Source organism: Xenopus tropicalis, chromosome 7, assembly GCF_000004195.4.
Source record: "Xenopus tropicalis strain Nigerian chromosome 7, UCB_Xtro_10.0, whole genome shotgun sequence".
In the NCBI taxonomy this organism is placed as follows: domain Eukaryota; kingdom Metazoa; phylum Chordata; class Amphibia; order Anura; family Pipidae; genus Xenopus; species Xenopus tropicalis.
The window spans coordinates 57,197,416-57,217,846 of NC_030683.2; the positions used below are offsets into that span (position 1 = coordinate 57,197,416).

General features: G+C 39.8%; 1 protein-coding gene across 1 annotated transcript in view; it reads right to left on the reverse strand.

The window, feature by feature from the left end:
- The window catches only part of patl1 (protein associated with topoisomerase II homolog 1), a 94,807-nt gene extending 75,906 nt beyond the window's left edge, over positions 1–18,901 (reverse strand). The window contains exons 1-2 of the mRNA NM_001102823.1: positions 18,789–18,901; positions 5,083–5,173 (exon numbers count right to left, since the gene is read on the reverse strand). Of these exons, the coding sequence (NP_001096293.1) occupies positions 5,083–5,173; positions 18,789–18,794 (97 nt within the window). The 5' untranslated portion in view covers positions 18,795–18,901. The remainder of the gene's footprint in view (positions 1–5,082; positions 5,174–18,788) is intronic.
- Between the last annotated feature and the right edge of the window lie 1,530 nt (positions 18,902–20,431).

Consider the following 20,431-nt stretch of genomic DNA (forward strand, 5'->3'; position numbering starts at 1 on the left):
TGTATAAATGTGTACATATTTATAAGTTGTGTGACGGTGTGTGTGTATGCTAGCGTCTAGAGTGTCTACAAAGTGTGCTAAAGTGTGCAAAATTTAAAAAAAACAAACAAAAAAAACACTTTGCTGAATTGTGTGCTGTATGTGTGTGTAAAGGTGCCCATACACGTAGCAATTATGATCTTTCACCCTCCGCTGACATACAGGGCTGAATCGTCAGATATGGAGGTAGAAACAATAGAAATTCTACCTCCTTCTGCCAATTCAGCCTTGAACGTAGATTTTACTGGAGCGCCTTCAATGGCACCCAAACAAAATCTTTTAACCTGGCCAATTGACGAGTCGACGGATATCCACAGCCGCCATACATGCCCCGAATATCATACTAAACAAGGTTACATATTCTGAATTACAAATGAGTAAATATCTGTCGAAATTAGTTAAAATTAGGGAATGAAATTCCTTAAAATTACTTAAAGGTTGTGTTTTACCCACTTATCTATGCGTTCAAAGATAAAAATATCCTAAATACAAATAATGGATCTTCTGAAAAGCTCAATATTTAACCCTTTAAGTGTCTGCAGAATTTCATATTTAATTTGCGCACTTTTGAACAATTTGTGCTCTCAATTCAGGGGAAGCTTATTTTATCTAGGAAAACAATTTTTTATTTTAATTTTTTTTTCAGGAGAATCTGAGCTTTTAAATCGTACGTTTTTTGTGTATTTCAACTTCTGGAACAAGATTTAAATACCAAAACAGTAGGTTTACCCCACGAAAACGTTCTTTCTTTTTAAAAAAAAACCAAAAAAAAGACATTGCACCGAATCCAAATTGGGTAACTATACATTTCTACTAGAATCAGTTAACATGAGCTTACACAGTGAAAATAGCTTCTTGTAGCCCCAGGTGCACGATGTACCCACTGCCCGGGCAAATAAATAAATAAATTTATGCACAAGAACCAGGTCATCGCTCTCCCTGTGAGCTAGACCAAGAATGATAAATGCAAGCTAGACCAAGAATGACAAAAGTGATCCTACTTTTGGGCACCCCCGTAAGCCATGCTTACCCAAGCTTACTGGTAACCCTACAACCGCCTCCTCTGCTATGTTAAAGCGGTATGTCAGAAATCAGCCTATAGGAGAACCTCCAGACAGGTATGATTACATGACACCTCACTATTACACTCCTTCACCTACCTATCCTGGCACCAACCGGACCACACTGAACTTTGCCAAGTTCTTTGCATGGCATGAGCTAGTTAGCAAAGGACTTGTAAAGTTTAATGATAACTACAGCACCTGCCCTTTTCAAAACACTATCAGAGGCTTCGACCTCTCATAGTGAGGAGATAGACCTTCTAATCAAATACCTAGGAACCAAGTCTGCAGAGCATGCCAAAAGGATAAGGGTGATCAACATAAACCACCCAGAGAAAGGTCTCAAAATGATCTGGCAAAGATTTAACTAATGCTATGACTCAGCAGAGGTAATAGGAAACAGTCAATTCTTTTGAAAAGTGCAATCTCTAAAATATCTTATAAAGGTTACCAAAAACTTGGTACCGGGACTCGCATTCCTTGACACAGCCAGAGGTGTTAACCCCATAGAGCAAAAGATACCCTACAACTTGCAAGAACAGTGGATAGCACATGAGTCTAAATTCAAACAAGCATACAATGTACCATTTCCTCCCTTCATAGCGTTTGTGGACTTTGTATACCAGCAAGCCAAGATGAGGAATGACCACAGTTTTGATCTTACTCTGCCACATACCACCCCTTCAGTACCTAACACTTGCAAAGCAGTAACAGTTCACAAAACTAATATTTCCTCTCCAGCTTCTTTCCACAGATCTGCCAATAGCTCTCAGGAGGAGAAAAAGAACAAAGGCCATGGTAAGTGGTGTCCCTTACACGGAAAGCCTCAGAGCCTTCAGAGGAAAGTCAATAGAGGACCGCAAAGCCTTCTTAAAGGAAAAAAGCATCTGCTACAAGTGCTGCACATCACAATACAGCTTTACACCCTGGACCAACCCCATGGAAATTACCTCACACCAAAGGTGCTAAAGAGCATGGCAGGGTGGAAGGTGACAAAGCTACAACTGTACCAGGGGTCACTTCACAATGCACAGATTATCAGCAAACAGGCTCCTGTTGGTTCGCAAACTCTCAGCCTAGGAATCTGAACAGGGCACACAAGACATGACATAACAAACACTTTGGGGCTGATGAAAATGTGAGTTTAGATCTTAATACATAAAAACTCACCTACATTCTATTAATCCCTATGGGATTTTTAGAAGCGTATTTATCAAAATGATAAGTTTTAAATTTAACCCACTGATAAATATGCTTCTAAAAATCCCACAGGAATGACCATTTTCATAAATCTGCCCCTTAGTGCTTAAAAGGCAATTTCCAATGGTCCAATTATCCAATGGTACATACTAATAGAAAAGTATATTTTTATGAAATCAGTTTATTTAGATGAGGGGATATTTTAGACATCCAAATTGTTTGGGGTATAGTTTTGCTTTTATATGCAGACCCTGAACTAACAGTTATACCCAACTGAGAAAATAATCACAGACCCCATGTAATGAAAACCACTTTGCTTGTCCAGGAGCAGTAACCCATAGCAACCAATAAGATGTTTGCTTTTAAACAGGTGACCAGTAAATTCTGCCTGCTGTTTGGTTGCTATGGGTTACTGCTCCTGCACAAAAGTTGTGCTTTTTATTACATAACCCACTAAAAATTAAAAAAAATCTGCATTTTACTTTCATCATTCTTCATAAAATAACAAAACCAATTCCTTTACAGCTGATATGATTAATCTCATAATCCAAAATAATTAGTTACACATTTTAAATACGTTGTTTCCATTTTCCTGGAAGGAATGCTTTTCTTGATTATGTAATGTTATATATTCCCAACAGTATGGTTGATAGTAGTAATAGACATAGGTGCCTATACAGAAAGCAAATATGCGAGGATAGCCACACCTAAGGAAGCCTGTATCTTTCAAGATACTTTAAACTTGCCTTCTGGCATATAAGTTGATAATAGTCCCTAACTGATCATAATAACATATAATATTAATAATAACAATAATAAAATAAAACAATAATAATATTATATATACACACACACACACAGTCATGGCCAAAATTGTTGGCCACCCAGAAATTTTTCCAGAAAATCAAGTATTTCTCACAGAAAAGTATTGCAGTAACATGTTTTGCTATACACGTTTATTCCCTTTGTGTGTATTGGAACAGAACAAAAAAGGGAGGGAAAAAAAGCAAACTGGACATAATGTCACACAAAACTCCAAAACTGGGCTGGACAAAATTATTGGCACCCATAACTTAATATTTGGTTGCACACCCTTTGGAAAAAAGAACTGAAATCAGTCGCTTCCTATAACCATCAATAAGCTTCTTACACCTCTCACTGGGAATTTTGGACCACTCTTCCTTTTCAAACTGCTCCAGGTCTCTCTTATTGGAAGGGCGGCGTTTCCCAACAGCAATTTAAAAATCTCTCCACAGATGTTCAATGGAATTTAGATCTGGACTCATTGCTGGCCACTTCAGCACTCTCTAGCACTTTGTTGCCATCTATTTCTGGGTGCTTTTTGACATATGTTTGGGGTCATTGTCCTGCTGGAAGACCCAAGATCTCAGATGCAAACCCAGCTTTCTGACACTGGGCTCTACAGTGAGACCCAAAATCCTTTGGTAATCCTCAGATTTCATGATGCCTTGCACACATGCAAAGCAGCCCCAAAACATTGTTGAACCTCTACCATATTTCACTGTAGGTACTGTGTTCTTTTCTTAGTAGACCTCATTCCGTTTTTCAGTAAACAGTAGAATGATGTGCTTTACCAAAAAGGTCTATCTTGGTCTCATCTGTCCAAAAGACGTTTTCCCAGAAGGATTGTGGCTTACTCAAGTACATTTTGGCAAACTGTAGTCTTGCTTTTTTATGTCTCTGTGTCAGCAGCGGGTTCCTCCTGGGTCTCCTGCCATAGCGGTTAATTTCATTTAAATGTCGACGGATAGTTCGCGCTGACACTGATGCTCCCTGAGCCTGCAGGACAGCTTGAATTCCTTTGGAACTTGTTCGGGGGCTACTTATCCACCATCTGGACTATCCTGCGTTGCAACCTTTCATCAATTTTTCTCTTCCGTCCACGCCCAGGAAGATTAGCTACAGTGCCATGGGTTGCAAACTTCTTGATAATGTTGCGCACTGTGGACAAAGGCAAATCTAGATCTCTGGAGATGGACTTGTAACCTTGAGATTGTTGATATTTTTCCACAATTTTGGTTCTCAAGTCCTCAGACAGTTCTCTTCTCCTCTTTCTGTTGTCCATGCTTAGTGTGGCACACACAGACATACAATGCAAAGACTCCTTTTTATCTGCTTTCAGGTGTGATTTTTATTTTGCCCACACCTGTTACTTGCCCCAGGTGAGTTTAAAGGAGCATCGCATGTTTGAAACTATCTTATTTATCCACAATTTTGTCCAGCCCATTTTTGGAGTTTTGTGTGACATTATGTCCAATTTGCTTTTGTTCCTCCCTTTTTTTTGTTTTGTTCCAATAGACACAAAGGGAATAAACATGTGTATAGCAAAACATGTGTTACTGCAATACATTTCTGTGAGAAATACTTGATTTTCTGGAAAAATTTCTGGGGTGCCAAGAATTTTGGCCATGACTATAACTATAACTATATATAGATATATTTATATACAACAATATTTTCTGGGTGTAATAGGTGCAGCTGTTTGTTCAATAATGTACTGTCTTTCTACCTAAAAACATAAATAGAGGACATATCAAAATTAAATTTAAGAAATGCTTTATTCAATTAGTAAAATGTCTAAATGCCTAAAAGAAAGATTTTAGTAAAAAGGTTGAAACGCTGCAGTAATTACTTAAGAATATCAAAATAATTAGCTTGTTATGCAGCACGGGAGTCTAATATCTTTCTCTAGGCAAAATCTCCCAATGTCGACATTCCTTTCACTTAAATTCCCAGCCAACCTTCAACTCATATTGCTCACCCACTGCTCCAGCTCCAAAAGTGTCGTCATTAAATTGATCAATTTCTTCATCTTCCTCCAAGTCCGGAAACCCATCACCATCCTCTAGAGACTGAAAAAAACAAACAGCAAAAGTTATTTAAAGAAAATGACTGAAGATCTAAAATAGCAGTCTAAAAATAAAGGTGTGCCAAAGCTAGTCGATTATCACAAAAAAGCACATCATACAATTTAGATGCAAAGGAGCACATAAGATGTACTATCACTCATGCTGGGCAAGAAGCAGCACCATCCTTCAATAGACTGGAGTACTGCTTAGATTTATATCTACAGTGGAGGAAATAATTATTTGACCCCTCACTGATTTTGTAAGTTTTTCCAATGACAAAGAAATGAAAAGCCTCAGAACAGTATCATTTCAATGGTAGGTTTATTTTAACAGTGGCAGATAGCACATCAAAAGGAAAATCGAAAAAATAACTTTAAATAAAAGATAGCAACTGATTTCCATTTCATTGAGAGAAATAAGTTTTTGAACCCCTACCAACCATTAAGAGTTCTGGCTCCCACAGAGTGGTTAGACACTTCTACTCAATTAGTCAACCTCATTAAGGACACCTGTCTTAACTAGTCACCTGTATAAAAGACACCTGTCCACAGAATTAATCAATCAAGCAGACTCCAAACTCTCCAACATGGGAAAGACCAAAGAGCTGTCCAAGGATGTCAGAGACAAAATTGTAGACCTGCACAAGGCTGGAATGGGCTACAAAACCATTAGCAAGAAGCTGGGAGAGAAGGTGACAACTGTTGGTGCGATTGTTCGAAAATGGAAGGAGCACAAAATGACCATCAATCGACCTCGCTCTGGGGCTCCACGCAAGATCTCACCTCGTGGGGTGTCAATGATTCTGAGAAAGGTGAAAAAGCATCCTAGAACTACACGGGAGGAGTTAAGGTGGCCATACACGTGGCGATCCGACGATGTTTCGTACGACCATCGGTCGCACGAAACATCGTAAGATCTGCCACACACCATTCAGGGCTGAATCGGCAGGTAAGGAGGTAGAAACAATAGGATTTCTACCTCCTTCTGCCGATTCAGCTCTGAAGGGAGAATTTTGGTCAGGCGCCTTCTATGGCGCCCGATCAAAATTTTCAAACTTGTCCGATCGGCGAGTCGTCCGATATCGGCAGCTTCCTGCGATATCGGTCGACTCGCCGACATGCCATACACGCACCGATTATCGTACGAAACGAGGTTTCGTACGATAATATCGGTGCGTGTATGGCCACCTTTAGTTAATGACCTCAAATTAGCAGGGACCACAGTCACCAAGAAAACCATTGGAAACACATTACACCGCAATGGATTAAAATCCTGCAGGGCTCGCAAGGTCCCCCTGCTCAAGAAGGCACATGTGCAGGCCCGTCTGAAGTTTGCCAATGAACACCTGAATGATTCTGTGAGTGACTGGGAGAAGGTGCTGTGGTCTGATGAGACCAAAATAGAGCTCTTTGGCATTAACTCAACTCGCTGTGTTTGGAGGTGTTTTTCTGCTAAGGGCACAGGACAACTTATTCGCATTAATTTTTTTGTTAGAGGGTTCAAAAACTTATTTCACTCAATGAAATGCAAATCAGTTGCTATCTTTTATTTAAAGTTATTTTTTCGATTTTCCTTTTGATGTGCTATCTGCCACTGTTAAAATAAACCTACCATTGAAATGATACTGTTCTGAGACTTTTCATTTCTTTGTCATTGGACAAACTTACAAAATCAGTGAGGGGTCAAATAATTATTTGCTCCACTGTATATGCTGGGACACTAAGCAAAGTGTTCCAGGTTTTGTCATTATGTACATGCCCAGAGACACACTCATAATGTGCATGCGTGAAGACTCACTCATTATGCACATGCAAGTCATTGAAAATGGCCACCTACACTGGAAGCTCCCTCCTGAGGCAGGTCACTAAGCACCTGCATTTACAAAAAAAACAAAAAACATTTTCCCTACCCTTAAGTGGGGGAAAACATTTTTGGTGCCCTTAAATGCTTTAATGCTTTTCTGCCAAGCACATATTTAATACATATGCTGCTCCCTCAATGCACAAGAAACGGTAAGGGCTCCAATTTACACACACCAAGTTTTGTTTGGAAAGACACAAGGTTTAGGCAGACCTGCCTTAAAACTACTAGGAAAGAAAAGAAGGAAAGAATTTAAATTGTTTTAAACCTTAATAACTTTCTATAATGGTCTGGGGCTTGAGCTAGCAAATATCACACTGTTACCAGCTAATTGGTTGTTACTCTAGTTACGTGGGCCAATTGTTACCCATAAGACAGTGGATTGTCCGACAAAATGATTAAAACATTATAACAAGGGGGTGAAAAGGAAAATATCAATTTGGGAGGGAGAAGGATAAAAGGGGTATATAAAACTGGCATAGGGAGGTGGGTGGGGTAGGGGAGTAGAGGGGGTAAGGAAAAACCTGTCTGGAATAGTTATGATTTTACCGTATGGAAAATGCTCAAAAGCATACGGATAGGTGGTGGGAAAAAACTTAGGAGGCTTCAGTGGACATGAGAGGAAGGCTGGCTGAGATTCTGCTGGTTTGTAGGGTGCACACATGGGGTCGGGGTGCCTACCAGGGCCCGTGTGTAACCCTATTTTATTCATCCGTGTAGGCAGATTCCCAGCTCTAAGCAGGGAAATTTATGTGGTTAAGATCTTATGCGAGACATAAACGCCTGAAGGTATCTGTATTTGTGAATTCTCTCCAGTAGAATCATTTAGTAATAAACTTCTGAGAGTCTGCGGCAGAATTGGATTTCAGCTCCTCAAATTTATGAATCTCTGCCACTTTATGCAGCCAATCCCTTATCGTGGGGCTTTCTGTTGTTCTCCATTTTACCGGTATAAGAGCTTTGGCTGTATCTAACAGTATTGGGACTAAGGAATTTCTATATGTTTTAGTTGAGAAGGGGGTTTCATGTAGCAGAATTGTCGGGGCGGTATCTAGGATCTCTATATCTGCGAGTGATTTGATGGTATCCCGTATTGTAGACCAAAAGAGGGTCAATACTGGACAGCTCCAGAATATGTGTATGAGAGTGCCTGGGTGTTTACCGCATCTCCAGCAGTTTGGGGAGACTGCGCTATATATTTTGTGGGATATCTGTACCATTTGGTTAGTATTTTATAGTGGAGTTCTTGTATTTTTGTACATTGGGAGGAGGTGTGTATTAATCGGATTATTTTGGCCCATTGAATTTCGTCTATATTGATGTTAAGGTCTTTCTCCCATTTTGCTCTGAAATGGTCTGCCAGGTGTGATCGAAGGTTCAGAATCTGTTTGTATAAAAGAGAAATGGCCCTTTTGGGGGCTCTGTCTTTGGACCAAATACGTTCTATTTCTGTTGGTTCTGGCTTTTCTTTGTGTGGTGGGAAGGTTGATTGTATGAAGAGTCTGATTTGGCGATATTTTAACCTATCAGTGGGGGGGATGTCGCCTAGTAAGTCTTCTAGGTTTTTGAGTTGGTTTCATTTGTAAAAAAAAGCTAATTCCAGAGTGCAATTCTAGCTTCTATTTCGTAGGTGAGTTGCTCCATTTTCCTGACTTGGTTAGGGAGTCCCAGATATCTAGGGTATATCTCAATTTAGTATCTGTTTTATCTCTATATATTCTTTCGGAGTGGGGTAGCCAGATAGCTGCCCGTAATGGAGTGGTAGAGGATTCCTGTTCTACTCTGATCCATAACTTTGAAGTTCTATGGAAGGACCAGTCTAGGCATCTGTTTATAACGGTCGCCTTGTGGTATCCTTCCCAATCAGGGAGACTGAGGCCCCTGTCAGATTTTAGAGCGCAAAGTGTATTTCTAGCTAATCTGGGGTTTTTTTTTGTCCCACACAAATGATTTAGTTAGAGTGTTTAAGGTGCGGAATGTATTTTTAGGTGGGGGGTATGGGATAGCTTGGGAGATATAAAGAAATCTGGGTAGCACATTCATCTTAAGGGAGTTAATGCGACCTATCCATGATAGGGTTGGTTTAGACCAATTGTGTTGGTCTGTTTTGATGGTATTAAGAAAGTCTCTATAGATTCTGTCTATTGTGAGCTTTAGATCTGCGTAAATCTTAATTCCTAGATATGTGAAATAGGAGTGGGACGTTTTAATCGGAAAATTGTGCATTACCTCTGTGAACTCTGCGGGAGGGATAGATAAGTTTTGAGCTACTTACTTCGTAAGGTTAATTTTAAAATTGCTTATCAGGGCGAAATTTTTGAGCTCGTTTAGCAGATTGGGTAGCGTAATTTGTGGGTTCCTGAGGAAGAAAAGTAAGTCATCTGCATATGCATCGATTTTATGCTCTCTTTTCCCTATTTTAATGCCACTAATGTCTGGGTTATTTCTAATTCTACCTAAGAAGCTCTCTAAGGATAAGACAAATAAAAGTGGGGAAAGTGGGCAGCCTTGGCGGGTCCCATTGCGAATATGAAATGGTAAGGAGAGTTCTCCGTTAATGCGTAGCTTTGCAGTCGGGGATGTGTATAGTGTGGAGATCCATGCTTGCATTCTGGGGCCTAGATTAATAGCAGCTAGAAAGCTCTTTAAGAAAGTCCAGTCCACCCTGTCGAAGGCCTTCTCCGCGTCGGTGGAGAGAAGCATTGCTGGGATGGACTGTCTTTTGCAGTGATGCATTATGCTAAATAATCTGTTGGTGTTATCACTTGCCTCTCAGCCTGGAATAAACCCGACCTGTTCTGGGGATATTAAGTCTGTTATAATTTGATTAAGCCTGGTAGCAATAACTTTTGCGTATAATGCGTATAATTTAGTGTCTGTATTCAATAGGGAGATTGGTCTATAACCCCCTGGATCGAGGGGGTCCTTTCCTTTCATATGTATAAGTACAATGTGGGCTTCTAGTGCCTCTGGGGGTATATTTTTGTTGTTGGAAATAGAGTTGGAAGCCTCCACTAAGTGTGGGATAATGTGGTCTCCAAATTCTTTATAATATGAAATTGAGAACCCATCTGGGCCGGGTGCCTTCCCAGATTTGGTAGACTTAATAGCGCATAGAAACTTCTCATTGGTCAGGGGAGCGTCTAGGGTGGTTAAAGCGTCCTTTGATATTGTAGGGATTTTGGATTCTTGGAGATATGTATTACAGAGGTGTTGTTGATGGTTAGGGTCAGCTAATTGGTATAGTTTAGTATAAAATTGACGGAAAACTTCCGCTATTTCTGAGGAGGTTGCTACTGTGGAACCCCCTATGGATCTTATTTTTGTTATATGGTTTCTTAATTGTTTTTTCTTTAGGGCTGCAGCTAAGAGACAGCCACATTTGTTGCCATGTTCAAAAAAAGTTTTTTTATTAAACTCAATCACTTTCCATAGATATGAGGAATAAGTGTCACGTAGTTCCTTTCTAGCTTGTGTAAGGGTATCTAATGTGTTGGCAAATTTGGAGAGTTTATGTTGTGTCTCTAGAGATTGAATTTTAGTTTTTAGTTGTTGTAGCTTAGCGTTTTGTTCTTTTTTTTTTCCTGGCGCCTATTTTGATTATTTCCCCTCTGATGACACATTTATGGGCTAACCAGATTATCCAGGGATCCATTCCATCTGTTTTATTTTCTATAAAATATTGCTGAATTTTCTGGATCAAATCTTTTTTGGTAGATGGGTCTCTCAGAAGGGAATCATTTAGTCTCCAGGTTTGAAGGTTGGTGGTGGGGTATCTTATGTAAAAGTGTACATGTGATAGGGGCATGATCTGGCCACGATATCATGTCAATGTCGGCACCTTTCAGGAGTCCGATATCCGTGTGGCGGATAAAAATATAGTCCAGTCTGCTATACGTGTTATGCGGGTGTGAATAGAATGTGTAGTCTCTCATTGTTGGGTTAGTGACACGCCATGTATCCATCAGTGTGTAGGTTCTGAGTTGCTTTTTAAATATTTAAATTTTTCTGTAGGATATAGTGGAGCGGCCTGAGGAGGAGTCAAGGCTTGGTTCTAAGGTAACATTTAAATCACCTCCTAGGATGAGTGTGCCTTCTTCGAATTCTAGCAGGGCTTGCAGCGTCTCTGTTAGGGCAGTATGTTGTTTAGTCGGGGGGGGATATATTGAAGCAAGTGTGTATTTAGTTCCATTTATGAGGCCTTTTAGAAAAAGATATCTGCCTGAGTTACCGGAGTGTGATGCTAGAGGGGTGAAGCCTAACGAGTCAGCCACAAGAATCATTACACCTCTGGATTTATTATGGTATGGTATGCTAGTGGTGGCTGTGAAGAAACCCCTAAATCTGAGGAGCGGAGTTTGATTTTTCTTAAAATGTGTTTCTTGGACAAGCATAATTTGTACCTTAAGGCGTTTCATGTCTCGCGCAAGACTATACCTTTTAATAGGTGAGTTAAGACCTTTCGCGTTGATAGAACCAATACATATGTCTGTCATGATTTTGGTGTCATGTGTTACTCTAAATTGTAACAATATTACCAACTAGATTATTGCTCCAGATATTGACTATGTCTAGGAGGATCTTAACATGTTACAATTATTAAAGGAGAGTGTAACAGATCTATTCTATTTGAAACTGTTACTAAAAGCATTGGAATGAATCCAGTTTATTGATGTCATCGTGGGGAGAAATCCACATTAAAGTAAACCTGTTCTCATTAATGATTTGACAAAAAGAGGGAGAGTGGACTAAAGCGGAGGTAAGTATGATTCCCTTATTTTTATTAGGTGTGGAGATATCACCATAAACTTGAGACTGTATTATGAATGATATGTTTTCAAATACCACGAGTCATTGTTAATAAAACACTTGTTTTATTCATACGCAACTTGTGTGGTGTAACTTTATTCCATAACTATTTTGTAAGCTGTTGATGTATTAAACGACCACGGTTCTTTGGATTAATATCTAGACTGGTGAATGCAGGATCACACAAAGAAATAGAAAAGGGGGGAAGGGAGGGGAAACCGCCATCACTAAACACCTAATCCCATATTTTATTATACTCCCAAAGTTAACAGCCACCAGACTTCAAATCCCCTAATATGGGGTTCAACAAAGTGCTTTACCCCCTCAGCATATAATTCCTAATCGGCATTTGACGCCTTTACCACTAGCCATTAATAAGTGTTAGCCCTCACTATTTAAAAACATGTCACATGAGGAGTAAATAATTTGAATATCACACATGGTTTAGATAACTAGATAGAATATATACACTTTAGGTGCAAATATTGTAATTTCCTTAAATTCAACAGCTACCGCAGTTAACTATGATTGGAGGGGAATCCTATACCTACAAGCCTTAAAAAATATTTTTTTTTTACCTCAGCATAAAAATTGCCAAAGAATAATTTGTACATGAGGTGGATAGGTCTACTGATCCACAAAACAAACCTCCGATCAAGAAATAATAAAAATGGGCGTCAATGCTCTGTGTCATATCATACACAAAGTTTGAGCATGCAGTCCTGGTTTATATTACGTGTAAATACCTCAGTGGGATGTGATGAATATACATTTTCAAATACTGGTGGCTTCTGTTCAGAATTTGAGCCCACAGTCCCGATGTCTAGTACATATAGATGTTACCACGAATTTATGATTAATGCACAGTGTAAATTATACCCAAACCTCGGTGCCCAGTCCCCCCCTGTATAGATTATAAGCAACTACCGGCACTTGATGCCTTTCCCTCAAAATAGAACAGGAGGTCCCAACGTGGGTGCTTTGGCGTATTATACTTCATGCTCGATGACACTAATGAAACAAGTGCTGGCACTCTACCTAAAGCTAGAGAACTGCCCAGCGATGTGACAAATGGGCTTGATTGAGAATTATATATACGGAGTATCCATCAGGTTAGCGTCTTGTGCCTACATACAGAGACTTTTACCTCGGCACAAGCTTTGAGGATTACGACGCACCTATTTCATTCAACACACTTGTCCCCCCTGCATCGATTAAGCAACTGCCAGCACTTAATGATTTTACATCAAAATAGAACAGGAGGTCCCGATGTGGGTACTTCGGCATATTATACTTAATGCTCGATGACGCTAGTGAAACAACGGCCGGCACTCAGTACCCTTACTTAAAGTTTGAAAACTGCCCAACCACATAACAAACAAGCTTAATTAGGAATTACATATACAGGTATAAGACCTGTTATCCAGAATGCTCGGGACCAAGGGTATTCCGGATAAGGGGTCTTTCTGTAATTTGGATCTCCATACCTTAAGTCTACTACAAAATCAATAAAATATTAATTAAACCCAATAGGATTGTTTTGCATCCAATAAGGATTATTTATATCTTAGTTGGGATCAATTACAAGATCATGTTTTATTACTACAGAGAAAAAGGAAGTCAGATTTAAAATTCTGAATTAGTTGATTAAAATGGAGTCTATGGGAGACGGGCTTTCCGTAATTCGGAGCTTTCTGGATAATGCGTTTCCGGATAAGGGATCCAATACCTGTACTGGGTATCTACCAGGTTAGTGTCTTGTGCCTACATACAGAGATTTTTACCTCGGCACAAGCTTTTAAATTACGTCACACTTATTTAATTTAACACAATTATCTGAAAGTCTGCACTTCAAATACATCGGCGTTGTTTCATCTTGTAGATTGTAAGCTCTTTTGGGCAGGGCTCTATTCACCTCTTGTATCAGTTATTGATTGCTTTATATGTATGTCCAATGTATGAAACCCACTTATTGTACAAAGCTGCGGAATATGTTGGCACTTTATAAATAAATGTTAAGAATAATTTAAAATTCATTGTGGTAATGTACAGAACCAAAATTAGAAAAAAGTTCTCTCTGTCCAAATAATGTATTTATTAATACCTGGACCTGACTGCATTTTGTTGTTTTGCCAGAATTTTTTTTTTGTTGCCAGTGCAAGTAGTGTGATCCTTGACCACAATGGGTAATTAACTAAATATTTTGATGATTTTATTGCATATCCAGTCAATTTAATGTGTTTCCAGTTCTGCATAGCTGCTGATTGGAAATTTACAAGCAATCAAAGCATGTTAAAACTAATAAAAATGGCATGTTGACCACAGATCAGTGCTGTCCAACCTCTGCGGTACAGAGGGCCAGAATTTTTCTGGTCTAAATGGTGGAGGGATGATAATGAAAGCACATTTTGACCACTCCCCTTTTTTAAACTGCACCCACTTCAAACCAAACCCATGTTATCATATGAGCTTTTAAGACCATACCCACATTAATGATGGTAGTGCAGAAAAAACTCAAATGGTTGGTGTGCACTGCAAGGATATCACTTTTCATTCATATGTGAAAAAAGTTTATTATGTCATAATAAGACATACCCTAAAATCAATATGCCTCCCCTGTGCATAGCACAGAAACCACAACACATAATTACACACGTTATGGGCCATATAATGACTATTCCCAGAACAAATCCCTGCCAAGTTCACCTCCCACAGTTGGCTTACGACAAAGTATGGCAAACACAGGCAGCACAGGGCAGGCAGAGTATGGCACACACAGGCAGCATATGGCAGGCAGTACACACAGTGACACAATATTGGCACTGCTCCTACAGTCTGTCTGATGTGTGAATAGGTGAACAACGTGGGTGCTGAGTTGCGAACAATGCAGAGACTAAAAGGCGTAAACAATACAGGGTTTTACAATATAGGGGTTTACAGCATGAATCTGAAGTGTGAACAATGCAGGGGGGCCAGTTAATCTCAGTACGGACACTATATAAAGCTTACACAAAGGTAAGCAGTCAAAGCAGCCAGACAGGTGCTGGTCACCAGTTGGATAGATGAAAAAAATTGTAGGTGAAAAAAATTGTAATGTTTAGATTTTTTTAATTGGATTTTATTTTGTATTTTACAGTGAAGGCTCAATTTTACATACACCGATTTTAAGTTTTCCCCAATTTTACGACATTTTTTGTGGTTCCACCCATATAATGCATTTTACCGATTTTACATTTCATGGATTTAGCACTTTTGTTCTGGTCTCCTAAAAAACGCAAAATGGGGGTTCTATGGTATTAGTTTTCTCCCCTTAAAAAATTTGGGGGCTATATTTTCAAGTTTAGATCTGTGTACATAATAATATGGGTAATATAGGTTCATGTGATGCTGTAGTAATATTTAGCCAATTTCAATCAATTTAATGGAAATATAGAGCGCCTATAAGACGTATTCACACCCATCCTCCCACACACCTTAGAAGTTTTCATTTTTTATTGTAATAGAATATTGAATTGCACTGGTTTAATTTTGCATTTTAGTCACCGATCAAGGGAAACAGACATGTTACAGTGAAATCAGATTTCTATACGGATTTAAATTAATTTAATAAAAAAACAAAAGTACACACCCCATTAAATATGAAATACCTAAGTCGTCAATCATCACTGATGCAATGTAATAATTTCCATATCACTAAATATCATTAAAGGAATACGGTAATGGAAAATATCTTTTTTTCAAAACGCATCAGCTAACAGAGCTTCTCCAGCAGAATCCTGTGTTGAAATTCTTTTTTCAAAAACAGATTTTTTTTTTTATATTTAATTTTGAAATTTGACATAGGGCTACCCATATTCTTCATTTGCCAGGGTACTACAGCCATGTGACTTCAGTTACAATTTACTGCTGCACTCAACAGTAAAAAATCCAAGTCTGGCTTTGGACTCCTCCAGTTACATGGCAGTAGTAGAAACTGGCTCCTTCTGAAAGCTCATAAACAGGCACAATGCACTGAGATGGCTTCAAACGCATTATAATATTACAACTAGTTGCAAAAATATATTTGTTGTTATTCAAAAATAACATTTGAAATGGTTGAGTGAATTATTTGCTATGTAAACAGTGTAATTTAGAAATAAAAAGTACACCATAAAAATCATGACAGAATCCCTTTAAAATCAATTGTGAAATGGAAAAAATATGACAGATGTAAATATGCTAAAAACAGGCAGTCCACCAAAAATAAGTATGCACAATAGTGATGATGGAAGCACTTCTAAAGGGGGGTTTGTTTTAAGAGGAAGCAGCACATTATCGCACAGTTATATAGCAATGAAGATCTCGTTCAAGGTTTACCCCCAAGGAGCCCTAACTATTGGTTTTTATCTCACCAAAAATAAGTAACCATGCAAGAAAGCGTTACGAGGGGGGCTACCAAGACACCCAGGACGGAGTTACAAGACTCAGTAGCTGAATTTAGAGACAATTTCCGGATAACAGATCCCATACCTGTAATAGATATTTAAATATTTTTAATAGATATTTAATAATAGATATTTCATATATTTTTTATAATATATATTTAAAATGTGGCATGCATTAAAGGAGAAGGAAAGGCAAAGTCACTTAGGGGTGCCAAAATGTTAGGCACCCCCAAGTGACTTTAATCGCCTACCTTTTACCCTGACTGGGGCCCCTGTTTGGAGAGAACAGCACGAGCTGGGGTAGCTGCAGCACTTCCTGCTTCGCTCGTGTGCGCATGCGCAGTAGAGTGAAAAGCCGAGCTTGAACAGAGAAGTTGGCTTTTCACTCGAATGCGCAAGCGCCGGTCCCAGGTATTTACCGGCAAAACAAAGCAGGTAGAAGGTACCCTGGGCTGGTGCTGTTTTCTCCTAACAGGGGAACAAGCCTGGGGTACCAGGTAAGCGATTAAATTCACTTGGGGGTGCCTAACATTTTGGCACCCTCAAGTGACTTAGCCTTTCCTTGTATTTTAAAGAAATGTTGAAATATGTTGAAAATAAGAAGTTGCACACATTAAAATGTTTCTTAAAGGATAAGTAAGGCTTTTTTTTTTTTTTTTTTCTTCAAAATCCCTAGAAAGACTCTAAACAGCCCCAAAATGACAAACATACCTCTCATCCATTAAAGGACATGTCAACCCTCTAACCAAAAATTTTAGCAGTGAAAAGCCTCACAGCATTCTTTAAATACCTGCAACTCCGGTCCCTCAAAAGCAAACGGTGAAGTTGCAGTGATCCCTTGATGTTTCTCTCACTGCACAGCTCAATAGCTCCCTCTCCCACCTCCCCTCTGAATTCTGCTTGTCTGCCTGGCGTGGTGCACATGCGCACTTCCAATCCGTTTTAATGTGTGTATGTTCTACAGGGCAACTGATATCTGTTGTTGGCGTTTTTTAATAAAGCTTGCTCAAAAAATAAAAAAATGCGCGCATGCACATTTGGGACATATACTGAGCGCTAGATGATGTCACCTGGCAAAATGGCCACCAGGTGACAAGCAAAATGGCGAAAAAACTAATGCGGTGGTGCAGGCTGTAGGAACAGGTTGAGGGAGCCTGCGGTTGAGGTGGGGGTAAGGCACCCTAACATTAAAGTTAGCGTTGACATCTCCTTTAAAAGGATTGTCATGATTTTTATGGCGTACTTTTATTTCTAAATTACAATGTTTACATAACAAATAATTCACTCTACCATTTAAAATTGTATGCTTCTCTCTGGTGTTTCAGTCTAGCAGTAAACGAAGGGCAGACTTTAAACTATTACAATTAACCTGCATAGACTGTTTTAAGGCTTTTATGCAAATGTTTGCCACCTATTCTGGAAAATAATACCGGGCTTCCTAAATGCTCAGCTTTCTTTCCAATTAAAAGAGAATAACAAATATAATTACTGCAGTTGCCAACTGTTAGTAAAGGTGGCCATACACGTGGCGATCTGACGATGTTTCGTACGACCATTGGTCGCACGAAACATCGTAAGATCCGCCACACACCATTCAGGTCTGAATCGGCAGGTAAGGAGGTAGAAACAATAGGATTTCTACCTCCTTCTGCCGATTCAGCTCTGAAGGGAGAATTTTGATCAGGCGCCTTCTATGGCGCCCGATCAAAATTTTCAAACTTGTCCGATCGGCGAGTCGTCCGATATCGGCAGCTTCCTGCGATATCGGTCGACTCGCCGACATGCCATACACGCACCGATTATCGTACGAAACGAGGTTTCGTACGATAATATCGGTGCGTGTATGGCCACCTTAACTCTCCCCACAAAGGGATTATAATCACTTACTTGAGACTGTGGGCTGGCGTTCCTGGTTGTTGAAAACTGCACCAATCTGGGGTACTTCTGTAGGAGCACCACATTAAAAGCTTCTCCAACTTCTTTGATCATAGCTGAAGCCCCATGGCTTTAGAAGAAAGATCCAGGAAGAAGTCTGGTGCAGTTTTCAGGGAAGCAAGTATAATCACTGAGGGGCTGGCTAACATTTCAGCACCCAGCATTGATGTATTTCCTTCTCCTTTTATAACACAGGCATCAAAAATCATTTTTACAAACCAGTAAAATAGTAGTCAGGTATACAACATTGCAGAATATGCATATTACATAAGTGTCCTCTAATAAAGGTAAGGAGTTATATTCTATAACTTTTGCTTTAGAGTTCAACTGTTAGTAATCTTATTTGGTAAATACATGCACGTTTGTCAGTCTCTTACGTGTAGCACCACTTCATGCACATTTCAGACATAACTGTTAGGTTTGTTTCTGCTTAGAACACAGCACTTATTTGTAAGCATATATAAACTTATTCATTTGATTTCTCTAAATAGTTAACGGAACGCTTTATGTTTTTTCGAGAAATAACGCTAACCCGCTCAAACCTAACGATACACTGCATAAACTTTCTTTAAGTTTGGTCTGTATCATACCTCCATACCGCCTTATAGTCCCGATTTTTCTCAACAAAGCCCTCAGTCTCAGACCGCTGTTTAAAAGTCCCGCAGAGCCGTTAACGTCTAGCGCCTTTACTCCTGCCGGATAGGTAATCTAGACGTCACAAGTCTCATCGCGCGAGACTGTGATGTCACACTAACGTACATAGGCGTAGCTACGCTACACGTATCCGTCTTGGGGGAGTGATGAACTTGGGTTGTGTTTCTCGGAGTGGAGATGATAACTGTTAGTAAAACGCGTTAGCCTGTGCTAAGTGCAGTAAACGAGGGACTTTTTTTTTTTAATGTTTTTTTTTCTTCAGCTTACAGCTTTTACTTATTCAAGGGTAGAAAGCGAAAGATACCTATTTCGTGTGGTTACCAGCAATACCTGCGTCAATGAGTATTTTTAAAAAAAAAAAAATCACAGTGAAAGAATGCTGCTAGGTTTCCAAGATTTACTATGCATCTAAATGGCTAAAAATCCGAAGCCGACAATGTACCAGATTAAACTTGCTGGGTTTGTGTAGAAGTCAGTGGTAAAGATCCCTTCTTTTTTTTTCTTTTGTGTGAGAGATTTTGCTGGGTTTCACCTGAAAATCCTGACTTTTTTTTTTTTTTTAATTGTCGCATTGACAATTCGATAAAATATGGATTTTCATGGTGACAAGACTTTTCCATGTGTTTTAGTAAAGCTGCCCCCTAGTTTCCAATAATTTTCCACCCATCCTACCACTTTTTAATAATGGGCTTGATGCAACTAGCTGTTAGTTAGGACACTCTGGAAATTTGTAGTACAGGCACCAGTTTTGTTTGCTGTTTTCCCAACATAAATGATTTTGTCTTTTTTTTGTTATTTTAAATGACCTGATCCAAAGGCTGCTTAAGATGAACAGTGTAAAGGTGGCCATACACGAGCAGATCCGCTCGCTTGGCGATGCCGCCAAGCGAGCGGATCTTCCCCCGATATCCCCACCTACGGGTGGGCGATATCGGGGAGCATTTAGGTAAAAAAATAAAATAATCCGATCGTTTGGCCCTGGGGCCAAACGATCGGATTATGTGGGCTGCAATGGGGCAGTCGGATCGGGGACCGCATCAACGAGCCGATGCGGTCCCCGATCCGACCAGATTTTCTAACCTGGCCGATCGAGATCTGGCCAATTTCAGGCCAGATATCGGTCGGCCAGGCCGCTCTGCTCTCCCCATACACGGGCCGATTAGCTACCGAATCGGTCCAAGGGACCTTTAAGCTCCCCATACATGTTAAGATTCGCTCACTTGGCAAGATCGCCAAGCGAGCAGATCTTCACCCGATATCCCCACCTACAGGTGGGCTATATCGGGGAGCATGTAGGCTTATTTGATCGTTTGGCCCTGGGGCCAAACAATCGAATTATATTGGCAATGTGGCAGTCGGTTCGGGGACCACATCAACGAGCCGATGCAGTCCCCGATCCGACTGAATCTTTTAGACTGGCCGATCGATATCTGGCCTATTTCAGGCCAGATATCAGTCGGGCAGGCCCCTCGTTTCTGCCCCTACACGGGCCTATAAGCTGCCGAATCAGTCCAAGGGACCGATATTGGCAGCTACAATTGGTCTGTGTATGGGGACCTTTACAGTGTTAGTGATTAAT